Genomic DNA, 23,728 nt, shown 5'->3' with positions numbered 1-23,728 from the left:
AGGATTTAGTACTAGTGTTAGGGAAATTGCACAAGAGACAAAAGGTGAAACTTTCAACCAAAGCTCCAAACAAACCAAACCTGCTAAAGCACAAAATGCCGTGACAGTTGCCATACAAGTAAACACAAGTATTTGGGTAGTTATGGTAAGATATTGCAGGAAGATCATGAAGCGTTATGGGAATGAAAGGGGTAGATTAAACATCAAAAAGGAGAGAGAAGAGAAAACAAACATTAGAGGTTTGGTTGATGAAAATAAATACTGAGAAAACTACTTGGTGAATGTGCACTAGCTGCAAATGTGTCCGGTTTCTCACAGATTTTGTTTTTTAAGGAAAAAAAAAATAGTGAATTCACCAAAATATAACCTTGTGACTAAAGGAAATATTAAGGTGTCCCTGAAACTAGACCAGCTTTCCTATGCTGGGACTTGAAGGCCCAAGCTCACTAACAGATGTAAATAGGAGGCTCCTCAGGAGCACAGGATGTCAGCAGTGGAGACCAGACAGCTGACCTAAAACTGGCCTGGAATGGGATGTGGGTTTCAAATCTCTAGGCTCCAAGATTGTATCTATTTTACTTCCACTTTAGTCAATAGAGAGACTTCTGCCGATCTGAGCAGAAGTAAAAGTGGGAATCATCTTTGACTGAGAGACTGACAGGCTATCCATGAGAACGGAGACTGAAAGTGTTAGGCCCTGTGGCTTCATGTTAATGCAATCTGAACTAGAATGCATTTTATATCCTGGTCCGATCTATCATCACAGATGTCACAGGTTGCATCAGCCAGATATCTTTAAGGGATCTCTTCCAGTTTTGACAGTTTATAAATTCTTGATCTTATGAAAACTTTCTTCCATAATTGCAGCAAAGAATCTGACTTGAAAGTATTGTGAACTGACAAGAATTTAAGCTCACATTTCAGTATTTATCTTTATTTGGTCCAAATCTTGACGCGACTCCAACTTAGATTCAGTCCAAACTCTGCAGTTTGCTCCTAGCTGTCAATTTAGTGTACTGTGTGTATCAAGCAATTTAGAGATTCTGAAGATAATTACCACTTATTTTTTTTCTCCAAAACCAATTATTCTGCATCAGCAATAAGACTGCATTTATTTATCTGCCTGTGCGAACTGGGCATTTTTCCATCCTCCTTAAAGAGGAGGAGGGTTTTCTTCTTTTTCTAGCATGCTCCTTGAAGAAGGTTGCAAGCTTAAGATTCTTCTGTAATTTGGTAGTTCAGGTTCAAAGGCAAACTGTGGCATGCTCTCTGGCCCTTTCCTTGCTCAGTCGCAGGGGAAATTCTAACTACTTTGGGGTCAGTGCAGGCCATTTCCAGTGCTGGTAGATTTTCCCTTGGAAACCAAACATGCAGCCAGGCAAATAACTTATTGAAAGAGGGAGGGGACTATGCTGAAGTAGAAATCCAACTGTTTGAAGTGTGTGCACATTTTATTGCATAATCTCCTAGTAACTAGAAAAGTAGAACAGCACACTATTACTCTCTCATCAGAGGTCTGACAGCTGCCAGAAAGGCAAAATAAAGGACAGAAATGATCATTTAGCAAATTCTGAGTAGGAGAAGCATTCTAAGTAGTAGCAGATACTTACTCTGCAGATTTCCAGAAGTGCCCTGGGTGGGAGAGCCGACGATTCAATTTTGGCAGTTTTTCAAGCATATCCATAAGGACGGTGAAGCTAGGTCTCTCACTGAGTTCAAACGACCAGCATGCTGAGAGAATTTCCTGCAAAGGATATTTGTGGATTTTTTTATCTCCAGTTAATTCACAGGTTAACTGTTCAGACGAAGCAACTGCTTGAGCACTCCGATTAATGGGAGCCCAGCTAGGGATCCTTACTTAAAAAAAAGTCTTTGACATTCTTATTGATAAATATCCCAGGTACTTGTGGATGTCCCCTTCTCTATGATAGTTGTGGGCAGAGGCTTGGTATCTAATCTGGTATCTAGTTCTAATATGCTCTCTCTCTTGCTCTTTTTCCTGTTGCAGTAAGATAAACCTTCTCTTTAAGCAGCTCCCTTTTTCCCAGCTCCCTGGTAAACAGCTATCTGTAAAGATTCTGCCACTGAGGTACTTACATTGACTTCTTTCCCCAAACTAACTGTTGCAAGGACTTGTTTCACACCTTCGCCACTCCCAATTTGCCAAATAAGCGCCTCTGCAGGCTGGTTCTTGAAAGGCCATTCTCTTGCTTGGAGCTCATACCACACAGTCCTGAAACATCAACAGACATATCAAGGCTTGGCCTGCTCTTAAGAGGAAGACAGAAAACCCTGACACAGTTGCAATTGCTTCAGATAAGCTCTGGCAGGTGCATAAGGCTGTGCAGCAAACCCCTTCCACCCCGCTCACCCTTCTGTCAAACTGTCATGCCCACATCTTCTTCAGTTGGTAAGGAAAAAGCATGCTAGCTAGAATCTTGAGTCTGTGAGAAGACCACCAGCAACTTGCAAAGCTCAGGTCTGTAAACAAATTCTAATTTAGCAAGCTACCATGGCACTCTTGGCTGTGTCTTACCCAAAAGCATAGATATCTGCAGCTTTGGAGAAAGGCAGCCTATCTTCATCTTTCCCAGGGGCCATCTCACGAACGATTTCAGGGGCCAGGTAGCATAACCAGTCATGAGGCAGCTTCAATTCATTCTCTCTCCTGAGTTCAAGAAAAAGAAGTGGTACTGGAAAACTACTTCAAGCTCAAAACAGCACAGGGCCCATATCTGTGCCTCACCTAATACTTTGACTTTAGGTACTCGGATGTTTTCGCTGACATTTCTTTCCAAGTTTCTTGTCATATTAAACAACATGTACATCTTGGCCTGACTCTCCAGTTCATTTTTGGGCTTAAAGTCATCTTTGTTCTGTGTTGTGAGCCTTAGTCCATCCATAACTTTCTAGCCCTATGCTACTGGAAGTGTAAGGTGGACTCTGTTTTAATGAAAAGTGCATGTTCCAAAATGTGTGTATATACTAAACCAATTGACATTCCTCACTTGCACTGTGCAATGCATCAAAACAACGTCACCTCTTTGTTCACTACTTACTCTAGAAGTGGACCAGGCATTGAAATCTCCACTTACCTTCCTTCCTGAACGACACCCGAAATTCCAAATAATCCAAAGTCAGTGATCACAACTTTCCCATTGTCATAGAAAACATTCTTGGATTTCAGATCCTTATGTACAATCCCTTTTGCATGAAGATACCCCATGCCCTGGAAAAAAGTTTATTTGCAGAGATGTAATATTTTTTTCCCCCTCCTCTAACTCTGGGTGTGCCTTGCTTTTAGATTGCTTTCATAAGTTTACCCTCATTACTTGTGCATAAGTCATCACTTGCAAGTGGAGACACAGCAGCTGTCTGATTTATGCAGGGTGCAAGGGAAGCCTGCAAGGAAGCAGGTCTTAGTTTAATGCTTAACCTCTGACTTGTTTTTCATCCTCTGCATAGTAGGGCTGCGGGAAGGCTGAGAGGGGGACCCTTAAGTGGCTGTAGAACTCGCAGTTCCTAGGAAGTCTGCACATATAAGAACAATGAACCACTGACACAAGCTTGTTCAGTACTGAACTAAACTCATAGTGTTTCTGCCCAAAGAGGAAACAGCGGCTTTGAAGATGCTATTTTAGTTGAGCAATATTTAAAGCGAGTACAGAAAATGCTGTGCAAATAAGGGAGAAAATGGCCTCTAATTCAGAATATGTTAACTTAGTGGCAGTTAGTTATACACAGCAGAAACCGGGAAGGTAATCTGTCCTGCATGCGCTTCTTTATGGTTCCTTCTATCTAAATTCTCCATCCCCAGCCCCTTACTGACAAGCAAGAAGGCCTATTTCTGATCCCTACAGCCCCTTAGCTTACTGCCCACTAAATTAGCACTGTTCTTTCAGCCCACTTCACATTTCTCCTGCTACAACGCCTTGTTGGGCTGTTGGGACTTACAGACCCCCTCCAGCTGTACAGCTAAGGCAATGCCCAGAAAGCAGATGCCTCCTCTGTTAGCATAACATACTCTTACCTTAATGATCTCCTGTGCTATCTGCCTGGTTTTATTAATATCCAGGGATATCTTGGGGTCCCTTACAAATGAATGGAGGGTCCTTCCTTTGCAGAAGCTACAGGAAAGAGGAACAAGAATCTTGAAAAATGTCTTTAAAATACTGGAGGGAAATAAATTTAACACTGAATGTTCAATTTGTTTTCTTGTCACGTTGGTGGAATCCCATCCCTCTTCCCACTGCTAAAAAGTGCCCTTTTAAAGAACTTTAATTGATTTACAGCTCTGTGTGTGAGTGTACACATGTACAGGTGTCGTCTTGTCAGAAAAAAGGTGTTCAAGGATATGTAACAAATGCTGATGTATTTCTTCAGAGGCCCACTTCTCATTATGCTGTTCTTACTACTGAAGTCCAGTTTTCAAAGCTGAGCACCAGATTCTGCCTGCAGTGCTACTAGGGACTTAAACAGGAAACCGATTTTGGAATCGGCACCTAGAAATGACTAAGTACCTCCTTGCTAGACCATGAGAAAATTGCTCTCAGCCTTAGTTCAGTTCAGCCTGCACGTGAACATCTGAAAGCTGTTACTTGGAAGCCAAATGATGCTAATACTGAAAACAGAAGAGAGGAGAAAAATGGTAACGCTTTTGCCTAATCAGCAAGCGTCCCCCAAGAGGAACAGAAAGGCAATGCAGGCAGATACTCTCACAGCCCTTGGAGCTGATGCTAGCAGTGTTCCGCTTTCAAGCATCTGCTTCCCTGGGAGAGGAATGGCTTTCTGAATGCAACAGGATGTAAGAGATTAATGGCTTTACCCTGGCTTAAATCTTGTACGCTGGCTTTAAAATCTGCAAGGCAATCCACAATTGGTGTGAGCATAGCAAGGCAAGAGGCTCAGCTGCAAGAGAGGGCCCAAACCCAAAACGTCTTTAGTGCTGCATTTGTCACGCCAACCTTCTGCTGCAGTAAGAGCTGTAGGATGAGTTGGCTCTAATTAGCCACATGTGGCTTTGTCTGTGACTGGGGGGTGGGGAAAAGGACGGGGTACTTCAGTGTCCTGATGCTAGTGAATGGCAAACGGAGCAGAACGGAACTTACCTGGAAAGGCCAGAGATGCTGGCGACAGTTACTACCTATTCTGTGATGCTAGCATTAGCAGTGCTGCTCTGTTCTGGTGTGGGGCAGGCTGCTTTACAGTGTGTTTACAGCCTCTAATTTTTTTTCCCCCCTTCTTCTTCTCTCCTCTAAAAATAATTTATTTGGGTTTGTTTTGTGTCAGTTATTCTAGAGGCTTCCCTCAGTCTTGCCTATTTCTCCCTACCTTCTCAAAATACCTTCATACATAGAGTTGTTTTAGCATGTGACATAATAGAAGGGCAAGAAACCCCAATGGGAAACCTCCTAGAACAAACTGGCTTCAGAGGGAATAGAAACTCCGAAAAACTTGTGTATATCCTGGAGAGGCAATGACCTCAAATAGGGGAAGGCCTCACGGTGATAATTTGCATTATCACCCTCCCACATATTGCTTTATTGCTACTGTGCTGAACTGAATGACAGAAAAGGAGCCTGCTACAGATTTTTTCACCTGTTAGGACTGCCTGCCTGCCTCTCTCACCCCTTCCCCCTCCTCCCAATTCAGAAATAAAAGGAAATTGCTAAAAATATTAGTTACTCCCTAAAAGGAGGAAAGAGATCTTGTAGAAAGAAAGTGCAAAAGCAACATGGTTACAACAAGGTTATCTTCTATGGTGGCTGTGTCTATTCCACTTCTAGTATCTGACCCTCTGACCAACTTCCAAGTGTGTGTGTGTGTGTGTGGACGGGTTGTTGTTTTCTGTTTGTTTTGTCAGTTTATGGCATATGGTTTTTCCAGTAAGCACAGAACAGTCCTGCGGTTCATGGTCCAAGACCCAGAAAGCCTAAACTAAACAAGCCAACAGCCCTGCAAGTACAAAGAGCATCTGCTCTGCCATGGTTACAGCCAGATGCACAAGGCTCTCTTAGGAGAGCTGGCATCCCTTTGGGGAAGGACTGTCAGGCTTCCTCTGGGTGAAGTTCTCAGAAATGCTCTGTATGAACTGTCTCTGTGAGGGCCAGGGTAGTTTTATTACTATCTCAACGCCTCAGTCTAACCCAGGCAATACGGAAAGGGACAGATGCTCAAGAACACTACTAGCAGCACATGGCTTTTCATTTCTCTAGTTCAGGCAGGGGTCCAAACTAAGGCATGCAGCCTGTACAAACCCTTGAACCCATGTTTTTCCCACTCTTTTTTTTTTATTTTTTTGGGGGAGGGGGGGGATGCGCTTCGGTAGGGGTTCATTGGTGAGTCTGCTCTTTCTGTAGTCTACAGTAGGCTTCTGTTTCAACTTAGACTGCACTCGTGTCTGCCATCTCCTGACTGCAGTGAGAGGTTTATATACAGCAATAATGAGAGAAGACATTATGTCCTTACCTGGTAATGATTGCTAGATGAGGAGGGTTCATGCATGCTCCCATGAAAAGTACCACGTTCTCATGTCGGGTCTGCCTGTAATTCATCACTTCCTTTTTAAAGAGCTTGAGATGATCCTGATTGTTCCCATCTATCTCCAACAGCCTGATTGCCACTTCTCCATGCCATTTTCCTTTGTAAACCTTCCCCCATCGTCCTTGGCCAATAGGATCCCCCAGCTCAATCTGTTCAAAGGGAATGTCCCACTCTTGCAGGTACACACTGGTCTGGCTAGGTTTGCGATAGATCATCCCTTGCAAGTGTGGCCGTCTGTTTGGCAAGTCTTCCACCTCATCCTCATCATCTTCAGGTTCTGATTTGTTTGTCTCTGGTTCTTCCACCTGTTTGCAAATAACAGGAGGGAAAAATATGTTAGAGTCCTATCTGAGGGGCAGGATCAGCCTACAAGCCAACAGCAAAGGTTGTTTTGAGAGAAGGACTGTAATGCGTTGGATGTATGTGTTTGACTACTGCTTCAGGAATATGCCTCATATGATAAAGTTATCTTGGAAGGCTAAAAGACGTATATTATGCATGTATTATGTATGTCACTGCATGCAGCTGAAGACAAGAAAGGCTTTATCCCATGTAGAGCTAAACTTGTAGAACGAGCACTGACATCTAGGGGCTCAGCATCTCTCAGGATTTGGCCTTAAACACGTGTGGGTGGGTGAGGGAACTATAGATCACTTTAAAAGGAAGAGTCAAGGGCCTCTTCATTCTTCAAGCACATTTCTTCTGAGATTATTAAAATTCTTCTTTTGTGCTTGATTCAAAATCCAGTAATTTCTGCTGAAGTCATAGAATCCACCTCTCTTGATTCACTCATCCTAACAGCAACCCATTTCAGGGTTTGAGTCCAGCAGCGCCTAAGCACATGTTCAACTTGCAGCGTGAACAGTCTTGTGGAAAGCTACAAAATGCTTTTCTTAGGCAAAGCATAAGCACATGCACACGTGTTACTTGCAGAGCTGAGGTAGACCTCCTAACTGCAACAACAGGTCTACCTCTTGTAATGTTAAAAATGGCTGCGCCAAACTGAGCGAGCTAGAAGTTTAAAAAGTATCATCTTAGCCCAATTAGAAAAGGTTAATTGTTAAAAGTACTTCTTTGTTTCAACCTAGCTTCAGATATCATGAAATTTCAGTTGATCTTTGCAGTACAAACAGTCTGGTGGGACTAAGGTAAGGCATAGCTAATCTACACTCATAATTTCAGGGCCACGACTTTTTGTATTGCACTTTCAGCATGGAATTTGTGATTGTACAAAAGGGTAAACCAGAAAACCTACCTCTGCTTCACAATGAACTCCATCTGTGTCTGGCTGATCATCAGCACTAACAAGAGAAGATAAGTTTACAGTAAAAATAACACTTGCATATCTAGCTACGTTAGAAAAGTGGGCTGCCACATACACCATCAGTGGAGTGCAAAGAAGTAACAGAAAGCAAACAGATATCGATAGCAACACAGTAAGTCAGAGAAAAATACAATGGCTGCTGTGCTTAACAGATAAGGACTCTCTAAGCTTACTTTGCAAAATGAAGGACAAAAGATTTTTGAAGTGGCTTTCAACAGTGAAGTGACAGGAATTGATTTGGCAGTGGTATGCTACACTGTTAGTCTATTCCAGTAACGGATACTCATATTCCTACTGCTGAAAGGCCTACAGCAGGTCAACCAATTGTGAGTGCAAGCAATGTAGGCTAAAAATTTTTGCATATCCTACAATTCAGATCCTTAAAAAGATGTTTGCTTGCAGCTAAGTTTGCCATGCTCTTTAAATTGTAAAAACTTGTAATTTCTATTTCATTGGACAATTCTGATCTGGGGAAGTTGCACACAAGCATAACCAGATATTAAATGCACAGACTTCTTTCTTACTTGACTCAAATATCACATTTAGCTTTACAAAACTGGCAATACCAGAATCACACCGGCTGACTAATTAACACTCAAGTCTTCAGATGATCAGTTCAGCCGGCTACTTGGTTTTGGTCAAAACATACTGCTTTCATGCAGTGATCTGAAGACTATCAGCTAAATGCTATGCAAATAAAAGAATTAAAAATAATACTTACTTAGTGTCTTCAGCTGTTTCTGGATGCTGTGCTACTTGTGCAGGACTGGGAATTTCTGAGAAAACAAAAAAATCTGATATATATGTTTTATACTTTACTCCCTGAAGTATAATCTGAAGTTTTAACACTTGCAATAAAGATTATTTGCTTCTTATTCAGGAATTGCAAAGTAAACTGAATTACAGACTATAGGATTTTATATCGTTATTCATGTAGAACTATGCTTGTCTTTCACAGTACTTACATGCCTGTGTATTGACCAAGCCCCATCTCTTTCCCATTCACTGACTTATCTGTAACATCTTGCAAGATCAGTCCTTGTCTGTAATCTGCTCACGCCCCTTTAAATTGCCTTAGACAATGAGAAATATTTAAATTCTCACAGAACTGGGACAGCATCTATGCTGCAGGTCATGTATTAAAACTGTATCTGGTGTGACTGGCATCACCAGTGCACAGGAAGTTCAGCTTGGGTTGCAAATCTGTTCAAAATTCAGAGTAAATACTCTGTACGTTACATTCTCCATCACCAGATCTCAAGTGAGAAACAAGCTGCTTCCAAGGATTCATGATCAGTGACTGAAGAAAAAGAGTTTGTACCTGCAAATCCACATATGTGAAATTTCTAAAAAGATTCACACCTCTACTGGCAGTTTTTTAGGAGTTCACATTGAAAGCATGAAGCCTGCTGCTTTAAATGCATTTTCATAGGGCTTCTAACTGTCTAAATTAATAGAGTTGCATCATTCTTAAATCCCATAGGCAAGAATTTCAGTTTATATAAGTTAGCTCAGCATTCCTGAAATGAAAGAGCGGCCATTTGTACTAGCTAAGTAATATGACCTTGTAGAGGCAGGAAAGCTAACTTTTTAAGGGAAGAACGTGGTTGTGTATAGAAGCTCATAGCAGAAATCTGCTGTTATATAACTGAATAGTAGGAGTTTCATCCTAGTACATAAGGATGTACCACCTCATATTAGGAGAGAGAAGTCTGAATTGTTACCCTTTATATGTTGAGATAAGAGAAAGCTTTGTTTTAGATATGTTTTTGTTTGAAAAGCAGAATCATCATTCTCAGGCAGCATGCAGAAGTTTAAAAACAAGTTTAGCAAACAAGCACAAGTTATACAAGTTACAAAAAAGCAGCGTAGGCTGGTTAGTAGAATTAAAACAATGAACTCACCTGGGAAGATAAATTGTTGTCTATGCTGAATGTAGTAGGCAGCTTTTCCAAGAAAAAAAAAGGGGGGGAGGGAAGAGGAGCGGACAGCAAAAAAAAAAAAAATCCAGGAAAAAAAGAACAAATTAGAGGATCATCAGCAAGTGCCCCCCACGCATTCAATGAATTAGTCCCAACTCTCTGTTGGGAAACAGATTAGTAGATTATCAGCTTGCTTGAGGGGGGGGAATTTCAGCACATGCATTTTTGGAAGACTAAGATGATACACAAACATCAAATGAAAGCTATACTACCGATAAGCAAATAGCCTGGTGGAACAAAAAATGCATTCAGACTTCAAATGGTAGAAGCAAGTTTAGAGAACCTAGGGTTGCCAAAAGGCCCTGGTAAGGGTCTTTCTGGTGCTTCAGTGCTCTCCCTTGCCTTCAGTTTCAGCTTTTCAGACATGCATCCTGAGAGGCTGAAACTCATGAGCCATCTTCAAGCATTTTTTATTAGGCTGTACTATAAATATTCAGTGAAATAAAGTGGGTTCAGCAGAATTCTTATACTGAACTGAGGCACTGATTCTGCTCCACTGGAGTGGGCTAAAATAGTGACTTTCACTCACAGATCAAAGGCTTGTTGTAAAAAATATAGCAATGTCAAAGGCTAGACGGGGCAGCTGTTGAGCAACATGTGACTTAATTTCCAGGTAGAAGGAACTAAATTTATTCTCACTATGTAAGTCTTTGCCCTTGTCAGGGATCCTTGCCTCCATCGACTTTGGTAAGGGCAGCACATTTACATCCTCAATGTGTAAAGTGTGTAGGGTAAATTCTTTTCCACCTTAGTTGCATGACAAATGTTTAAAAATGAATGTTAGTTGATCGTTATCTTTGGAAGGGACTGGCAAAGTGACTTATCTCAGTTCTCCTTTTCCATGTTTTGCTCTAGCAGTCAACTTGCTCATGATTTAAAGCCACTGGTGACCAAATATGGCAAGCAGCATGCACTTTGCAACATATTGAGAAAATGGTGGAGTATATCATTAAAAAGGAGAAAACAGAAAGATCAGATCATGTAAGAAAGGTGCTAGCACTCTTCAGTAAGTTGTCTTCTGGAAAGGTACCTTTTATTGTTGATACCACTTAAAATATGTAAGAACAGACTCTTTTCTTTTATCAGATAGTTGATTCAACTTCACACCTTGCATAAGATGCAACCATGTATTCAGAAACCTACCACTACCTAGGAAGTCTTGATCAGCCTCTTCTTGCATAGAGAGGCCTTTCTGATGTTGGCAGTTCTCCTGAAAAATATAGGTTTACCTGGGAAGTTAAACCGTCCATCCCTCTGGCCCATAGGAGATGGGTTTGGGGGAGGTGTTGCACTAGGAGGGTTGGAAGACGGAAAAGGTGCTGGGGAAGATGGTGTGGAAGAGGTTGTAGAGGAGGGGTTACTGCTGGAGTCCAGATGATTTATTGCTGGTGGATGCTCCTGCAAAGCAATTAAAGTCACTGGTGAGAAAATAAGTAAAAAATTTAAAAATTATCCTCAATATTTATTAAACATAGAAAAGAAATATAGCGTATTTTTTGTAAGTGAGCAGGGGCTGGAAACCCTTTTTTACATGGAGAAAACATCATGTGTCAAAGTCTCTTTGCAAAGTGAAGGCTCACATGCCAGCATGTTAGTAACAGTGCAGTTCTTGCTCCAGCCAGCAAGGTACTGCTGGCCATCTCTCCTTATGGTAGCTCCTTAGTCATTTACAGACTTCAGTCTGTAAATGTAAACAGTCACTTCAGTCACCAAGTACCTTTTTAGTTAGTGCTTTGGGAAGAGTTCCAAACTGCGGTTCTGTCGGTCTGTCTACCGGGTTATTGATGTCAGAAGGGACAGACTCTGTCCTCCTTATTTTTGTTACTGAAAAACAGGTGAAAGAAGAGAGGAGGAGAAAAAAGCTTTAATCAGACTTATTATTGTGGTACCATCAATTATGTTGTAAGTACTAAGATTTTGCAGGCTGCTTACTGGGAAGGAAGGATATTCTACAAGCAGGTGCCTCTTTAGTACATTTGTTATGACACTTTAACCTGAAAGAGAAAGATTACACATTAAACAGCAACTTGTTCATTCCCCAAAAGAGGAAGCCTAGCCTTCATTTGTTGTGCTCATGCTAATCTCAGAGGTCTGGAAAGCTCTAGGGCCCCACTGCAGGCCTGTGCATTCAAGTCAAGAACCCTATTATCTATGTCACTAGGCTAATTAAAAACAGATACGTGTCTTAGCATCTGATTTATTTTTAATATAGTTTCCTTCACTGATCCCTATGGTGAGACAGAAGACTGCTAAAAATCTTAATGCTATGGATAGACAATCCAGTTAGAGAATCAAAAACTGAAATCCTCATAAGAATCAAAAACTGAAATCCTCATAGCTAGTTAGGTATCCAACTCCCACTAAAAGACTTGCCCATGATCAGGTAGGAAGCTTGTGGCAGTTAAGTGAATTGGGTTCCTCCATATGTCAGCCTTCCAACCTAAGTACAAGTCATGCTGATGCATCCCATTGCCATTTCAGAAGCCGACTGAAAAAATTATGCCTCTGTTAAGTGTTATCGCATCAAGAAATATATTTGGTAATGGCAAACTTTAATGAATCAAATGTAAAGTTCTTCTGTAAAAGATCATCTCTGTGTGCTCACCTGCAGTACTTACACTTCACCCCGAACATCATGCTTTTCTGACAGACTTGGCAAATCTGAGATAACCAAGACTTTGTGGAGAACCTAAGCAGAAGAGGGGGAAATGACATTAATTAGTGTCGACAGAAAAGGTACAGCTTTTAGTTAGCTACAGACAGGCTATAGCCTATCCCTTTCTAAGAAAAGTAAGCAGTATTTTGAAAAAAACTTCTTGCTTTTCTAATCTAGAGCAACTTCAAGAAGGCTGGCACCAACTCTGGCCTCCTGCTAGCCCCTCAGCTCTTGCAAAAAGTCTGAAAGGTGCTCAGAGGTGATTCTGACTATGGAGACTGGCTGTGTGTGAACAAACATCTCTAGAAGGTCCTTAAAGCTGCACATCAGCAAGACAGCAATTACAGATCTGAAGCTTTATGCAGTCAAACATACCTGAGTGACAGAAGATCTCTTCTTTTCATAAAACAAGCTCAAATTGGAAGTGATCGTCACCTCATGAAATAAGCAAGTGCTCTGAAAGGGAGCAGCCAGGACACACTCCAAGTACAGATGCAGCCTGTACGTGTGCTGCTAATCAGCTGCTAGTATCCATCTTCAGGTCAGCAGGACAAGTCATGTTGTGTGGCTTAAATGCACCTGAATGTTTCTGTACAACTGAAACAGTTTTGTGTGTGTGTGTGTGTGTGTGTGTGTGTGTGGCAGTGCTTGTGGGGAGGAGCGTTATCCCATTTACCAGAAAATTAAAGTAAACCAATAGGTTGGTGTTAGAACTGGTTGGGGAGCCAGTTGGTTGAGATTTGGGAATGGGGATTCAGGCAGTTGCAAGGAAGAAAAAGGGATATATTTGCCCTTTCCACACAGGGAGGAGTAGCTTCCCTTTCATCTGTATCAGTGAAAGCATTTCGGGAAAGGCATTGTTACACATTTGATAGACTTAGTCCTATCACCCTGGACATGACCCCCGTACAAAACCCTGCTACCGCTGATACACTGCTCATCACAGAATCCCAGTCAACTGGCTTTGTAAAAAAAAAAAAAAAGGATTACAGGTGCTGGACACATCAGCAGCATGTTAAAAACAAATGAAGCTAAAATATGAAATTAAAGCTGCACTTCACAAATGAGGCACCCCACCTAGCTTCAAGCCCATCTTAGTCATCACTACTCTGAACAGCACAAAATAGGGTAGAGTCCTAGTCTGACCCATTTGTTTCTTTCGTGTCTCACACAGCACACGCTGCTTACCTGTGTGTTACAGCTAAGCCAAAATCTCTTCGTACCATCTGAGGGGATCCTTGGGAGAGTTCTGATGGAGAACAAAAGGATATATTAGGGAAGCATTAGGCACAAGTGTGTTTACCAGTGGAGACAGCTATAATAGTGATCATTTTGTTTCTAAGGACTAGTAGCTATGACACTGCTAGTAGCACAGCTGACGTTGGTTTGCCTTCTGCTATAAAGCCATCAGATACTGCTCTTTTATTTGCTTTTATATAGAAGTAATGTAAGATAAGATTTGGTGATGGAATTAGAATTCCCCCTTCTTTTTGTTAAACATAAAACAAAAAGAAGAAAATTTACAGGTTACTGAAGGTCTCCTCTTCTCAGGGATGTAGCCATTCCAAAAACAAAAAGCTTGACCAAATGGGTTTTAAACCAGTGCTCCCAATAGGTATTTCTATTTCTCAATCTGTTACTCTTCAAGGAAACTAAATGCAGTACTGAGACTTGCTTTTAGAAAAAGAGTTAATTTTTGATAAACTAGATTCACAAGTCAGAACAGCTGTAGTCATATATTATAGAATAGTTTTAAAGGCAGAGTGAATATGTGGCCAAGGAATCAGGAAAGAAGCTTACAAAAAAGAAGGTAAACTGATGCTTCTCATCAAATGTGATCAGATGCCCATTTAAGAGAGCAGACTTTAAAAGCTGAAAGTCAGACAGTTGTTTACTCCAAATTGGTTTATCACCAATACTATCACCCAGTTTTCAGGCAATGTCAATTGATTTCAAAGTATTCTTTTACGATGAGAATTGTATTATCTCCATTTTATAGACAGAGCCAGTGGGACCCAAAAGAATACAAAGATTTGTGTGGGATCACTTAGCAGGCCAATAAATGTAGAAAAGGAGATCTAGACTCCAAAATCTTAGTCCAGTGCTCCAGTAGTTATACCAGAATCTTAGTATTTGAGAGTTTTTAGGAAGTCTTATGGTATATTTCCTGTATTAAATCTATAGCCATATTGCAAAACTGGAGAAGACCCAATCTACGGGCACTAACACAGCTTCAAGGCTGGACACTGCCACTGCTTACAAAAAGCCTGTCCCCATCTTTGACCATAGATGGCACCAGATTCTTTTTTTATCACGATTACAGTGAACTTTCTAAGGCATCTGTGGTCTTCTGCATCTTAGCGTAGGCTGTAATAACTAGTTGTTTTTCAAAGGAATATATTTGCATGAAACTGATGTAGTTTGGCTATCCAAACCTACACTGAATTAATCATATTAACATCAGTTAACATTCCTAAACCCCTACTGAAGAATCCTAATGAATTTAAGAGAGAGAATAGAAATGAATGGGACTAATTTTCATTTGAATTTCTTTTTATGCCTTTTTTATTTCTTATATAAATTCTGTTACTCTCCACAGAAAAATGCTCAGGTTTCTTTTTACATTTTCTTTTTTTTTTTTTGTCTTTATATTTATTAATTTCTGCAAGTAATTCCTGGGATTTTTGTTGTAAAGGACATTAAATATACAGGTGGTGCTATAATGTCCTTATAGTTTTTTATACTTAAGAGGCAGGTGAGGAGGTTTCAGTGAGCCCAAAGCTCTCTCCGTTAGCTTCAGGGTTACAGGTTCTGTGTCTATGAGACAGACGTGCATAATCATGTCAGGAGAGCTAAAACACTAATGCTGATATATTACCTGCACAAAAGCACAAGTCCTAGTGCTGCAACCCCTTAAATATATGACTAGTCCCACAAACTTCAGAAGAAGTCTTCCCATTAACGCACATGCTGAAGTGTCTCTCCAAAGGTTGTATGCGACCATGTAATTTCATTATGCAAAGAAATTGAGCGTTGGATATCCAAAGAAATAAAGTTACAGTATTTCTAGTACTAAGAGACACAATCAGCTGTCTGATGTCATAGACAATCAATTACAACCAAAACAAAAAACAAAACCCTGCTCTAATACTCAAAATATCTGTATTACTTTCTGTTGCTTTAGTCATCTGAAGAACTACCAGCACAAACAAGGACCCTGTAAGGATCCTGCAGCTCTCCAACAGGCCAAGCTCCTGTTAAAGTTAACAGGAACTCTGGGATACAAGCCCTGTTGAGGACCTCCAAAGGTTGCAGAGAAGATGATCATGCTGCAGATAATTGACAAGGACGGGTTCCTCCCTCTCAGGCAATGAAATGAAGATAGCCCTGTAAAAATCTCTTACCGAACCTACAGGACAAAAAAAAAAAATTTTTTTTAGACATTCATATTCATGTGACAGGATACAGACTTTGTTAGAGCAGAAACTCTTTCCTGCAGCCTTCGATGTCAGATTTACAAACATCTCTGTTTTTGCACAGGCTCCTGAAGTCACTGCATAGCCAGTATATTTCCCTGTCTACAAGCACTACTAGGCTTTGCGGGGTAGAATTCTAGCTCCAGGCTGAATGGAGCATACAACAGTGTACGAGAATTTTGGCTTGCAGACCAGAACTGTTAATGGAGCTGGGCACTCCCGTCCACTGGAAGGCTCCACGGAAGTGTCTGAATCAAGGAACTGCTATATTTTGCTCTTCCTATCAATCAGACTTATTCAGTGGAAGCTGGATCACAGCAGGACCTGTTTCTTTTCACTGAATTTCAAAACAAAGCTGTGTATTGACCATATGACCACAGGTCTTTTCAGTTCAAGGTCACCCTTTTCACCCATTCCTAAATGGAAACTGCTTACTTGTTGCATTTAGAGGTCTAGCAATTTGCCGGGTTTAGTACACAACTCATATGCATACACAGTGTATAACAATAATACGCTGCTCACAGGGCAACACCTTTATAATGAACTCCTTCATGCTCATCAGCAAGCAGTACAGTACCACAGCATCAAAAGCAAAGCGCTTTGTTCTTAATGCTCACACCCAAAATCTCAACTCCATTTTGAGTTGAGTAGGCTCTGTGGCTATCCTAGAACATTGTGCTGATATAGGTTCTTAGACTACAGCGAAACCATGACCAGGCAAGTAGACATCAGCTCTTTTATATGAAAGCTAAACTGGAGCAGTAAGTACCTTTCGGTATGAACATAGCCCACCAATGCGCATAGGGAAGGAGGAAGCATCATGCTTACTTTATTGGAGGAATTTCATCTATCCTGTTTCCCAACTGTGATTCATGAGACTTGCTCCTTGTGAGGGTTGGAAAATTAGGTAGCAGTTGAAAAACCTTCCGACAAGGGGGAGGCGGAGTCCGTGGTGGCTTCAACTTATGTCGTCTCTTGGCTTGAGGAGTGGTTGGTGGAGTTATAGTGATGCTATGAGGAGTCCTTGCTGCTAACCTTCCACTGTGTGCAGGGAAAGCAAAAGGGTCCAGGAGGTTATCTGCATAGACAGAGGGTCCATGACTTGAAGCAAGAGAATCTGAAGATGGGACTGTGGATACTGATGCAGAACGTGCCTGCTGGCTGCTGCCCTTGGGAAGGTGCAATGCAGTGGGAGTCCACGTAGGTGCAGAGGAGCAGGGGGGTTCTGTCGGGTTTACAGAGCTGCTCTCTCGGCGTGCCTCAGGAAGATTCATCAGCACATCATCTTTTAACTCCCCACCTGTTCATCAACCACAGCAGTGTTAGTGAGAAAAGTCACCATATATACACACACTCCATGATGCAGTGCTAGGCTGTGAGGTGGGTTTTTTCTCTCCTTTGTGCCTAGCCAAGTAATTGTTTCTCCTCCCCTAGGACCCTTCTAAGCCATGAGCTAAGTTACCTTTAAAATGAGGGCATTAATCACCCTTCTTTTCTATCTGTAGCCATGTATTTCAAAAGCTAAAATCAGGTCCCACATTCTATGATGGGGTCAGTTTTACTAGATTGGGGCCCTATTGAAGAGTGTGGTATATACATTAAGGGCATGAAACAGGCACCTACATCCCACTGCAAGTCTATGGGGTTTTGCTGCCAACTCATTTAGATAAATCTGTACATCCAACCTGTTATCCTGTCTATTTTTAGACCGGTCCTTGGTCAGGAAAGTAAACTTTATTAGCCAACCAAATTTCTAAATACCACCTTATGGAACTGAGAAAGGCCATTGATTGAATGGGTGGTGCGTGGGAAAAGGGTGTCTAGGAGATGCTGGGCACTGACTTGTACACTTCTCTCTTTGACATGTAACCATTGCCCAGAACTTACCCGATGCCTGGAGTACTGGGGCACGGCTGTTCAATTAGAGACTGCTGAGCAGCAGTGCTCAGCACAGAATTGCTGTATTTGTTCAGACTGTGTTAACTGGAGCTTTACCAGGGACAGAGAGCTGGACAAAAAGGAACCAAAACATCATGCTGGATCATTGGTGGAGCCCAGCACCAACCTCTACAATGCTTATCACTGTAGTTCAGAATGGCCACTGTAGCCAGTAACGTTGGCACACCAATTCTGGGTATAAAAGGGAAAAACATGTACAGATGCCTGCAAACAGTAGAGCAGGAACATATACATGATTGGGATAATTTCAGAGGCATAACTCAGCAGGATAACTGTTTAGCTTAATTTTAAGTATGTCCTTAATCACTTAAAAAAAGCAATGTGAAACGTCAAGGCTTCAGGCCCTGAGGTCATACTGACAGTCAGTGGTTGAACATACACCTAGTTTTAAAAATAGTAATCGTACCTCTCAAAACATAAAACATTTTTTAAAGGAAGGGAGACAAACAATAATATATTTACTTAAACTTGAATCAGATGCCATTTTTTTGTAATAAGCGAATGCCATGCCTCCTGAACAATGACTGGCTTTGCCACAGTACAGCTGGAAAATATCTGATAGCCCAAAACAGAAAGATTACAAAAAGGAAATATGAAATTGAGCTATTTTCCTGGTTTTTCCATTAACTAGTCTTTATGATTTGTGGGTGGTATGAACTGTTATAATACCAACAGGAAGCATCACCTTTCAGTGACAGATTGATAACTTCTACAAAGAAAGATCTGATGCACATTAGTACCACTATGCTGTGAGAAACACTCTCATACAAGCAGAATTTACAATGCCTTTAAAAACAGCCTGGGGAGGTGGATGGGGGGGATGATGGTAAAACAGCATTCTGAGAATCTAGAGTTTATCTTCTAAAATAACTTGTTCAGATCCACGTGCATGCTGAATATGCACATTTCTAATTACACAATTCCCTTCTTTCTACAATTTCAAGGTAAATCAGAGTTCTTTCTAGTTCTTCTATCTGCTATTGGTATTTGGCTAATGATTCTATTGATTCTAGCAGCCAGAGCAAAAACAGCAGGTGGCAAGTGGTTTTTAAACAGGAGTGAATCAATTGGCATTCTATAAGCTATGCAGTGCTAAAGGGTTGACAGTGGAAATTTTTGTCTTTCCAAGGCATCGAAATGAAAAATACTCAAGTCTTCTGAGCAAAGTCAGGGAAAACATAATTACACCTTCTCTCTGAGTTGACAATATTTGGGGAGGAGATTATGAGAAATCAGGTTCAATTTATTAGGGCAAGGATATAGGTACTGAATGATAGAGGATGAACGAGCATCAGACCCAACTCTGAACATGGAATAAGGAATAACTTTGTTGAGCCGGAGGGATATTTCTATATACAATTATTTCAACAGCTGAACACGCTGTTAAAACCAGATCCCATCCACAGCTCTAGATGCATTTGATCACTGCAACTTCATGTTTATACAAGAGCCATAACCAAATACAGGTTACAGAATATAGCTAATGACACTTTCCAGAGGTTTTTGCAGATTGTCTCATATAAAAGGAAACAGGATGGGGGGCTGAGTTACTGAGAAATGAATCCCATACAACAAGGTAGTTGGTACCTGATTCAGTCACCTTCCTTAAGCAGCTCAGTGCCCCATTGAGTCTGGAGCACTCCTCATCTCTGGCACCACATCTCTTCATGGTTTCCTTCACCTTTGACTCATTCATTTCTAGTAAGGCATCTAAGGTTAGCTCCTCTGGTATTCTCTGCAGAAAAATAAGATCATACATACTTTATATATCTATGTATCTATATATATATGTATGTATAAATATATGCGCACACGCACACGCGCGCGCACACACGCACACACACACACACACACATATGTATATATAACAGACTGCCATTCATTGTTCTGATGTATTTTAAGCAGTGCCACTGTCTTGCTGCCTAGTCTGACTCATGATTTACTCATTTTGGTAGTGCTTCTCTCTTAAGGGTCACTGGGTCAGCAGTGACTGTGCAGCAGATGACAGCAGGGCCTAACAGCTGCTCTCACCTCCCTACACCAGGAGAGAGCTGGTGTACACTAGAATGTGCTCTGTACCACGGGCACGTTACGGTCGATCTCCAGTACTAAGTTAGGATTAGAGGTAATTGAAGGGGAAAGCTTACACCCAGTATTTTTTGAAGTTACTAATGAATGTTAAACTTTTTCATTAAAAATAACAATCATAAAACAAAACTGATAGGAAAACTGAAAAAAGTCATATAAAGACTTTAAGCTTTTCAGTAGGGAAATGAAAAGCAAAAACAGTGAGGAAAATAGCTTCTTTCATTAACAAAATGAAATGTTTTGACAAAGCGCTTCTTCCTCAAGCAATTCTTTTCTCCACTAGAGAACCTGCCTTACCCATATCTTGCTTAGAAAGATATTTGTGCAGAACTCCATGTACTACTTCATATGCCAAAGTCCCAAAAACGATAAGGTTTAAATCAGACAGACACAAAGGATATAGGAGACTAAAAAGCATGAAATGATCTGGTATTTCCAGATACAAAGTAGAGGGGTGTTGCTTCCCTCCTCCCCCATTCAAATGTTTCCATTGCACGTTTGCAGCCCTTGTAAATGATAAACAAAACCAGGATACTTAGCCCAGATACCCAGGAATTTCCCTGAAAGTTTTGCCTAAACAAACCTCACTGCTGCCTACTCTCAGAATGAGATCACAAATTTCACAATATTTGGCCTCTTTCCTAAAGTTCCAACTCCCAGAATCATGCTATGTAATAGAGTTTTTTAGGCTTTTATTTTAAGGGGAAACTCTAAAGCATGTCTCACTCTGACAATAAAAAGCTTGAGATCCTACAGATATTTAGAACGCCCTTCAAACCCTAAAAGGCTATAAATCAAATTTGAAAGAGTGCTGCTGGATGTCCTTTAAAGATCACATCTATCTTCATACAAACTCATGCCTTTAAGACTTGACTCATGGCTTTAATTTCAACTGTGACAGTGCTAGAAACAGACCCAACCTTTGGAGCTTTGCATGAGGTAACACAAACAGTAATCATGTAGTTTCCTTTTTAAGTGACTGTTATCATGGAGAAAAGAAAAATAATAAAGCAAGAAAGGCCAGGAGTAAAGTCTAAGCAATGCATCCTGCATCTTTGGTCACATGCATTCTCAGGATAAAACACAAAATGCAGCTGACTCAAAGAGAGGCCAAGAATTTAAAGGCTCAGTAAACACAAAGTAGTTCTACAGAGCCAGAGTTCAGAGAAATTGTCGTAAATTTTCTTTTTATTTTAGAATTGATATTAGTAGAATAATAATAGTACAGATACCCCATCTGAGGTTGGAAGTACCGGCAATTATCATTCATTTTCCTTTACATCTGCACCTCCAAGACGCAGGAATAACTGAATCTCCCCAAGAAAGCTTGTTCTTGAATGACTTCCACTTGTATAAAAAGCAGGAACTGCTAAGATTCCAGTGAAAATGCAGTGTGAATTCTGCTCTCCTGGGATTCCTAACCTGATATTACACACTCCAAAAGGACAAAGAAAAATCCAGGAATTCAGATTATCTAGGTTGAAACTGCAATGATTTTATTCAAATAGAAATATTCTCTGGGGATAGAAGTAAGTCTGGTTCCTAAAATGAAGAGATGAATCAAAACTGATTTGGTTGCTTTCATAGAGGTAACTTGATCTCAAACATTCTGAAATGCTCAAATAGTTATATTGAGCACACACAGTTAAATTACATCATACCTCCAAAGTGATTGAGAGAGAGAAATAACCTGCCCTAATTTAGGCATCTCAGTGTTAAACACCTTAAGTTTGAGCTAATCATCCTAAAATCCAGAGCTGACATTTTCCAGCACGAAGCCAGCGCAAGTTGGCTTGCAAAAAGCCCCAGCCAAAACTGGGCTGATAACAATCAAATTAAATCAAATCTAACTTATAGGTAGTTCTTTCCCCACCATGCTCTGAATTCCTCTCCAGCGCACACAGACTAGCAGCTCACTGAGGCATCTTCCTTCAGCAGCATCACACAGGCAGCACTAAGGTGCAGGCAGGCAGCTTCAGAAATCAACACAAGAAGCTCTAAAAGGGACAGTCACTGGGGGGACAAACAGCCGTGGGGCAAGCGTGATGTGACTCCAAAATGTAGGAGTGTATGCTGGGTTAGCCAGTGTTCACAGGGGTAAGGAGTCAGCCACTGATGTCCTTCTAGTGCCTTCACCTACGTGCTCCCCAAAACACTCGTTATAGCATAATATAGAAAAGCGCCTGCTAAACTGCCACTGGCGCCCTTGTGCTTTGAAGCATGGAAGTTTATGCTTCCCTTAAGCATGTGGGAAAGCCAGTGTCCCTCACAAAGTTATTTATCCCATTTCATGTAGATGTTACTTTTACATAGTTTTATAACAACCAGGATTGCAGCTATGTCATTCCTGAATTATCTTGAAACATTTCCCTACCACCACTCCCCACTAAGAAAACAACCCAGATGACTTAGCTGCTGCTCTAAGTAACACTGTCATTCCAGATCCCAGCATAAGCTATCAAGTCACGTTACTCAGTATCACCACAACTTCCCTATCCTTTGCCCAGCACCAGTGTAACTGGTAACTTATTAGAGCTATTAGAAAAGTGAGTCAGTAAAGTGAAAGAGACGAAGGTTTCCTTGGGAATGCAACGCACCTCAGCCCCAGCCAGGCTCGCTCGCCCAGGCTTAAATGGGAGCGCAAGCATCTGGACTGCAGGGGCAGCTGGGACAGGCTGTTACAGCACAGCTGGGGATCTGGGTTCTTCATTGCCTTCTCTGTGGCAGGTCCTAGAATAGACAAGCACCACTGATCTGTAGTGTTACTGCTTCAGGTAACGATTGGGGGTATCAAACCAAGATTTAGGCTGGCAGAAATGTTAGTGAGCCACAATGCTTTGTGTGGTGTGGGATCAGATACTGAAAAAGGTTCTTTCAGTCCAGCTTAGAGATCACAGGAGTCAGTAAACCAAATCCTAATAAAAGAATTTTTTTGGAAATGCATAGGCATCAGAAAAAAGTAGGAAATTAGTTTGTTCTGCAAGTGTGTCTAGTGAAGTAGCTAAGATACAGTTAGATTCTCTTCTATCTGCTCACCTTTTACAAGAAGAAGGGTGAAGTACAGCAGTTACCTAGAGCAGGGACCACTGTACCTTTCACAAGAGTCTTGTACCTGTACAGTCAGTCGTCAGTGGAGGCCTGTATACTGAAAAAATAACTATATACTGACTGTGTGCTTCAAGCTATATCAATGAGGCAGTATGGACTATTTTAACTTATGCTAAATTAGCTCTCCTGGTTGGGCTAGTGTAGACAAAGCTTAATCAGGGAATTCCCATCCCCTACTGTATGGGGTATGTGGAATGGCATCCAGGCTTAGTTCCTGACTATAACAGCACGCAGAGTCAGCACACCCAGGGGACAACTCACAAGCACAAAATTCTTGAGCTCGCAACAGTGCAGATGCCTGAGGATGACCGAGGGGGCAATATTCACTGAGGGGGCCTGGACAGGAATGCTCCTGCACAGGAGCATTCAGAGCTTCACAGGCCCTTCTCACATTCCCAGAGGTGAGCACACGCAAATCTACATTTACCCAACAGAATTAAGCTCTCATCTTTGTCCCATGGCAACCTGATGGTTAAACTCTAGGATTGCCTGTTCTTGCAAGTCTGACAGTATTTAGTGCTTTTCTCATTTTTAAGTTCAAACTCCTGTAACCAGGAATCCCCAGCTTTCACTTTAATTTAAGCCTTCCTGG

The 23,728-nt window shown here is 41.2% G+C and overlaps 1 protein-coding gene across 1 annotated transcript in view; it reads right to left on the bottom strand.

Annotated features, from left to right (window-relative positions):
* Positions 1-23,728, bottom strand: part of KSR1 (kinase suppressor of ras 1) — a 75,246-nt gene that overhangs the window by 7,220 nt on the left and 44,298 nt on the right. The window contains exons 3-19 of the mRNA XM_068910209.1: positions 19,528-19,675; positions 16,810-17,281; positions 15,910-15,914; positions 13,694-13,754; positions 12,455-12,538; positions 11,782-11,843; positions 11,567-11,673; positions 11,079-11,247; positions 9,772-9,813; positions 8,589-8,643; positions 7,799-7,844; positions 6,469-6,848; positions 4,031-4,127; positions 3,096-3,229; positions 2,537-2,668; positions 2,098-2,233; positions 1,611-1,744 (exon numbers count right to left, since the gene is read on the bottom strand). Coding sequence (XP_068766310.1) covers positions 1,611-1,744; positions 2,098-2,233; positions 2,537-2,668; positions 3,096-3,229; positions 4,031-4,127; positions 6,469-6,848; positions 7,799-7,844; positions 8,589-8,643; positions 9,772-9,813; positions 11,079-11,247; positions 11,567-11,673; positions 11,782-11,843; positions 12,455-12,538; positions 13,694-13,754; positions 15,910-15,914; positions 16,810-17,281; positions 19,528-19,675 — 2,264 coding nt within the window. The remainder of the gene's footprint in view (positions 1-1,610; positions 1,745-2,097; positions 2,234-2,536; positions 2,669-3,095; positions 3,230-4,030; positions 4,128-6,468; positions 6,849-7,798; positions 7,845-8,588; positions 8,644-9,771; positions 9,814-11,078; positions 11,248-11,566; positions 11,674-11,781; positions 11,844-12,454; positions 12,539-13,693; positions 13,755-15,909; positions 15,915-16,809; positions 17,282-19,527; positions 19,676-23,728) is intronic.

This window comes from Struthio camelus, chromosome 16 (assembly GCF_040807025.1).
Source record: "Struthio camelus isolate bStrCam1 chromosome 16, bStrCam1.hap1, whole genome shotgun sequence".
NCBI lineage: Eukaryota > Metazoa > Chordata > Aves > Struthioniformes > Struthionidae > Struthio > Struthio camelus.
Note: the sequence above shows the minus strand (reverse complement) of the source record. Positions and strands in the feature narration are given on the sequence as shown.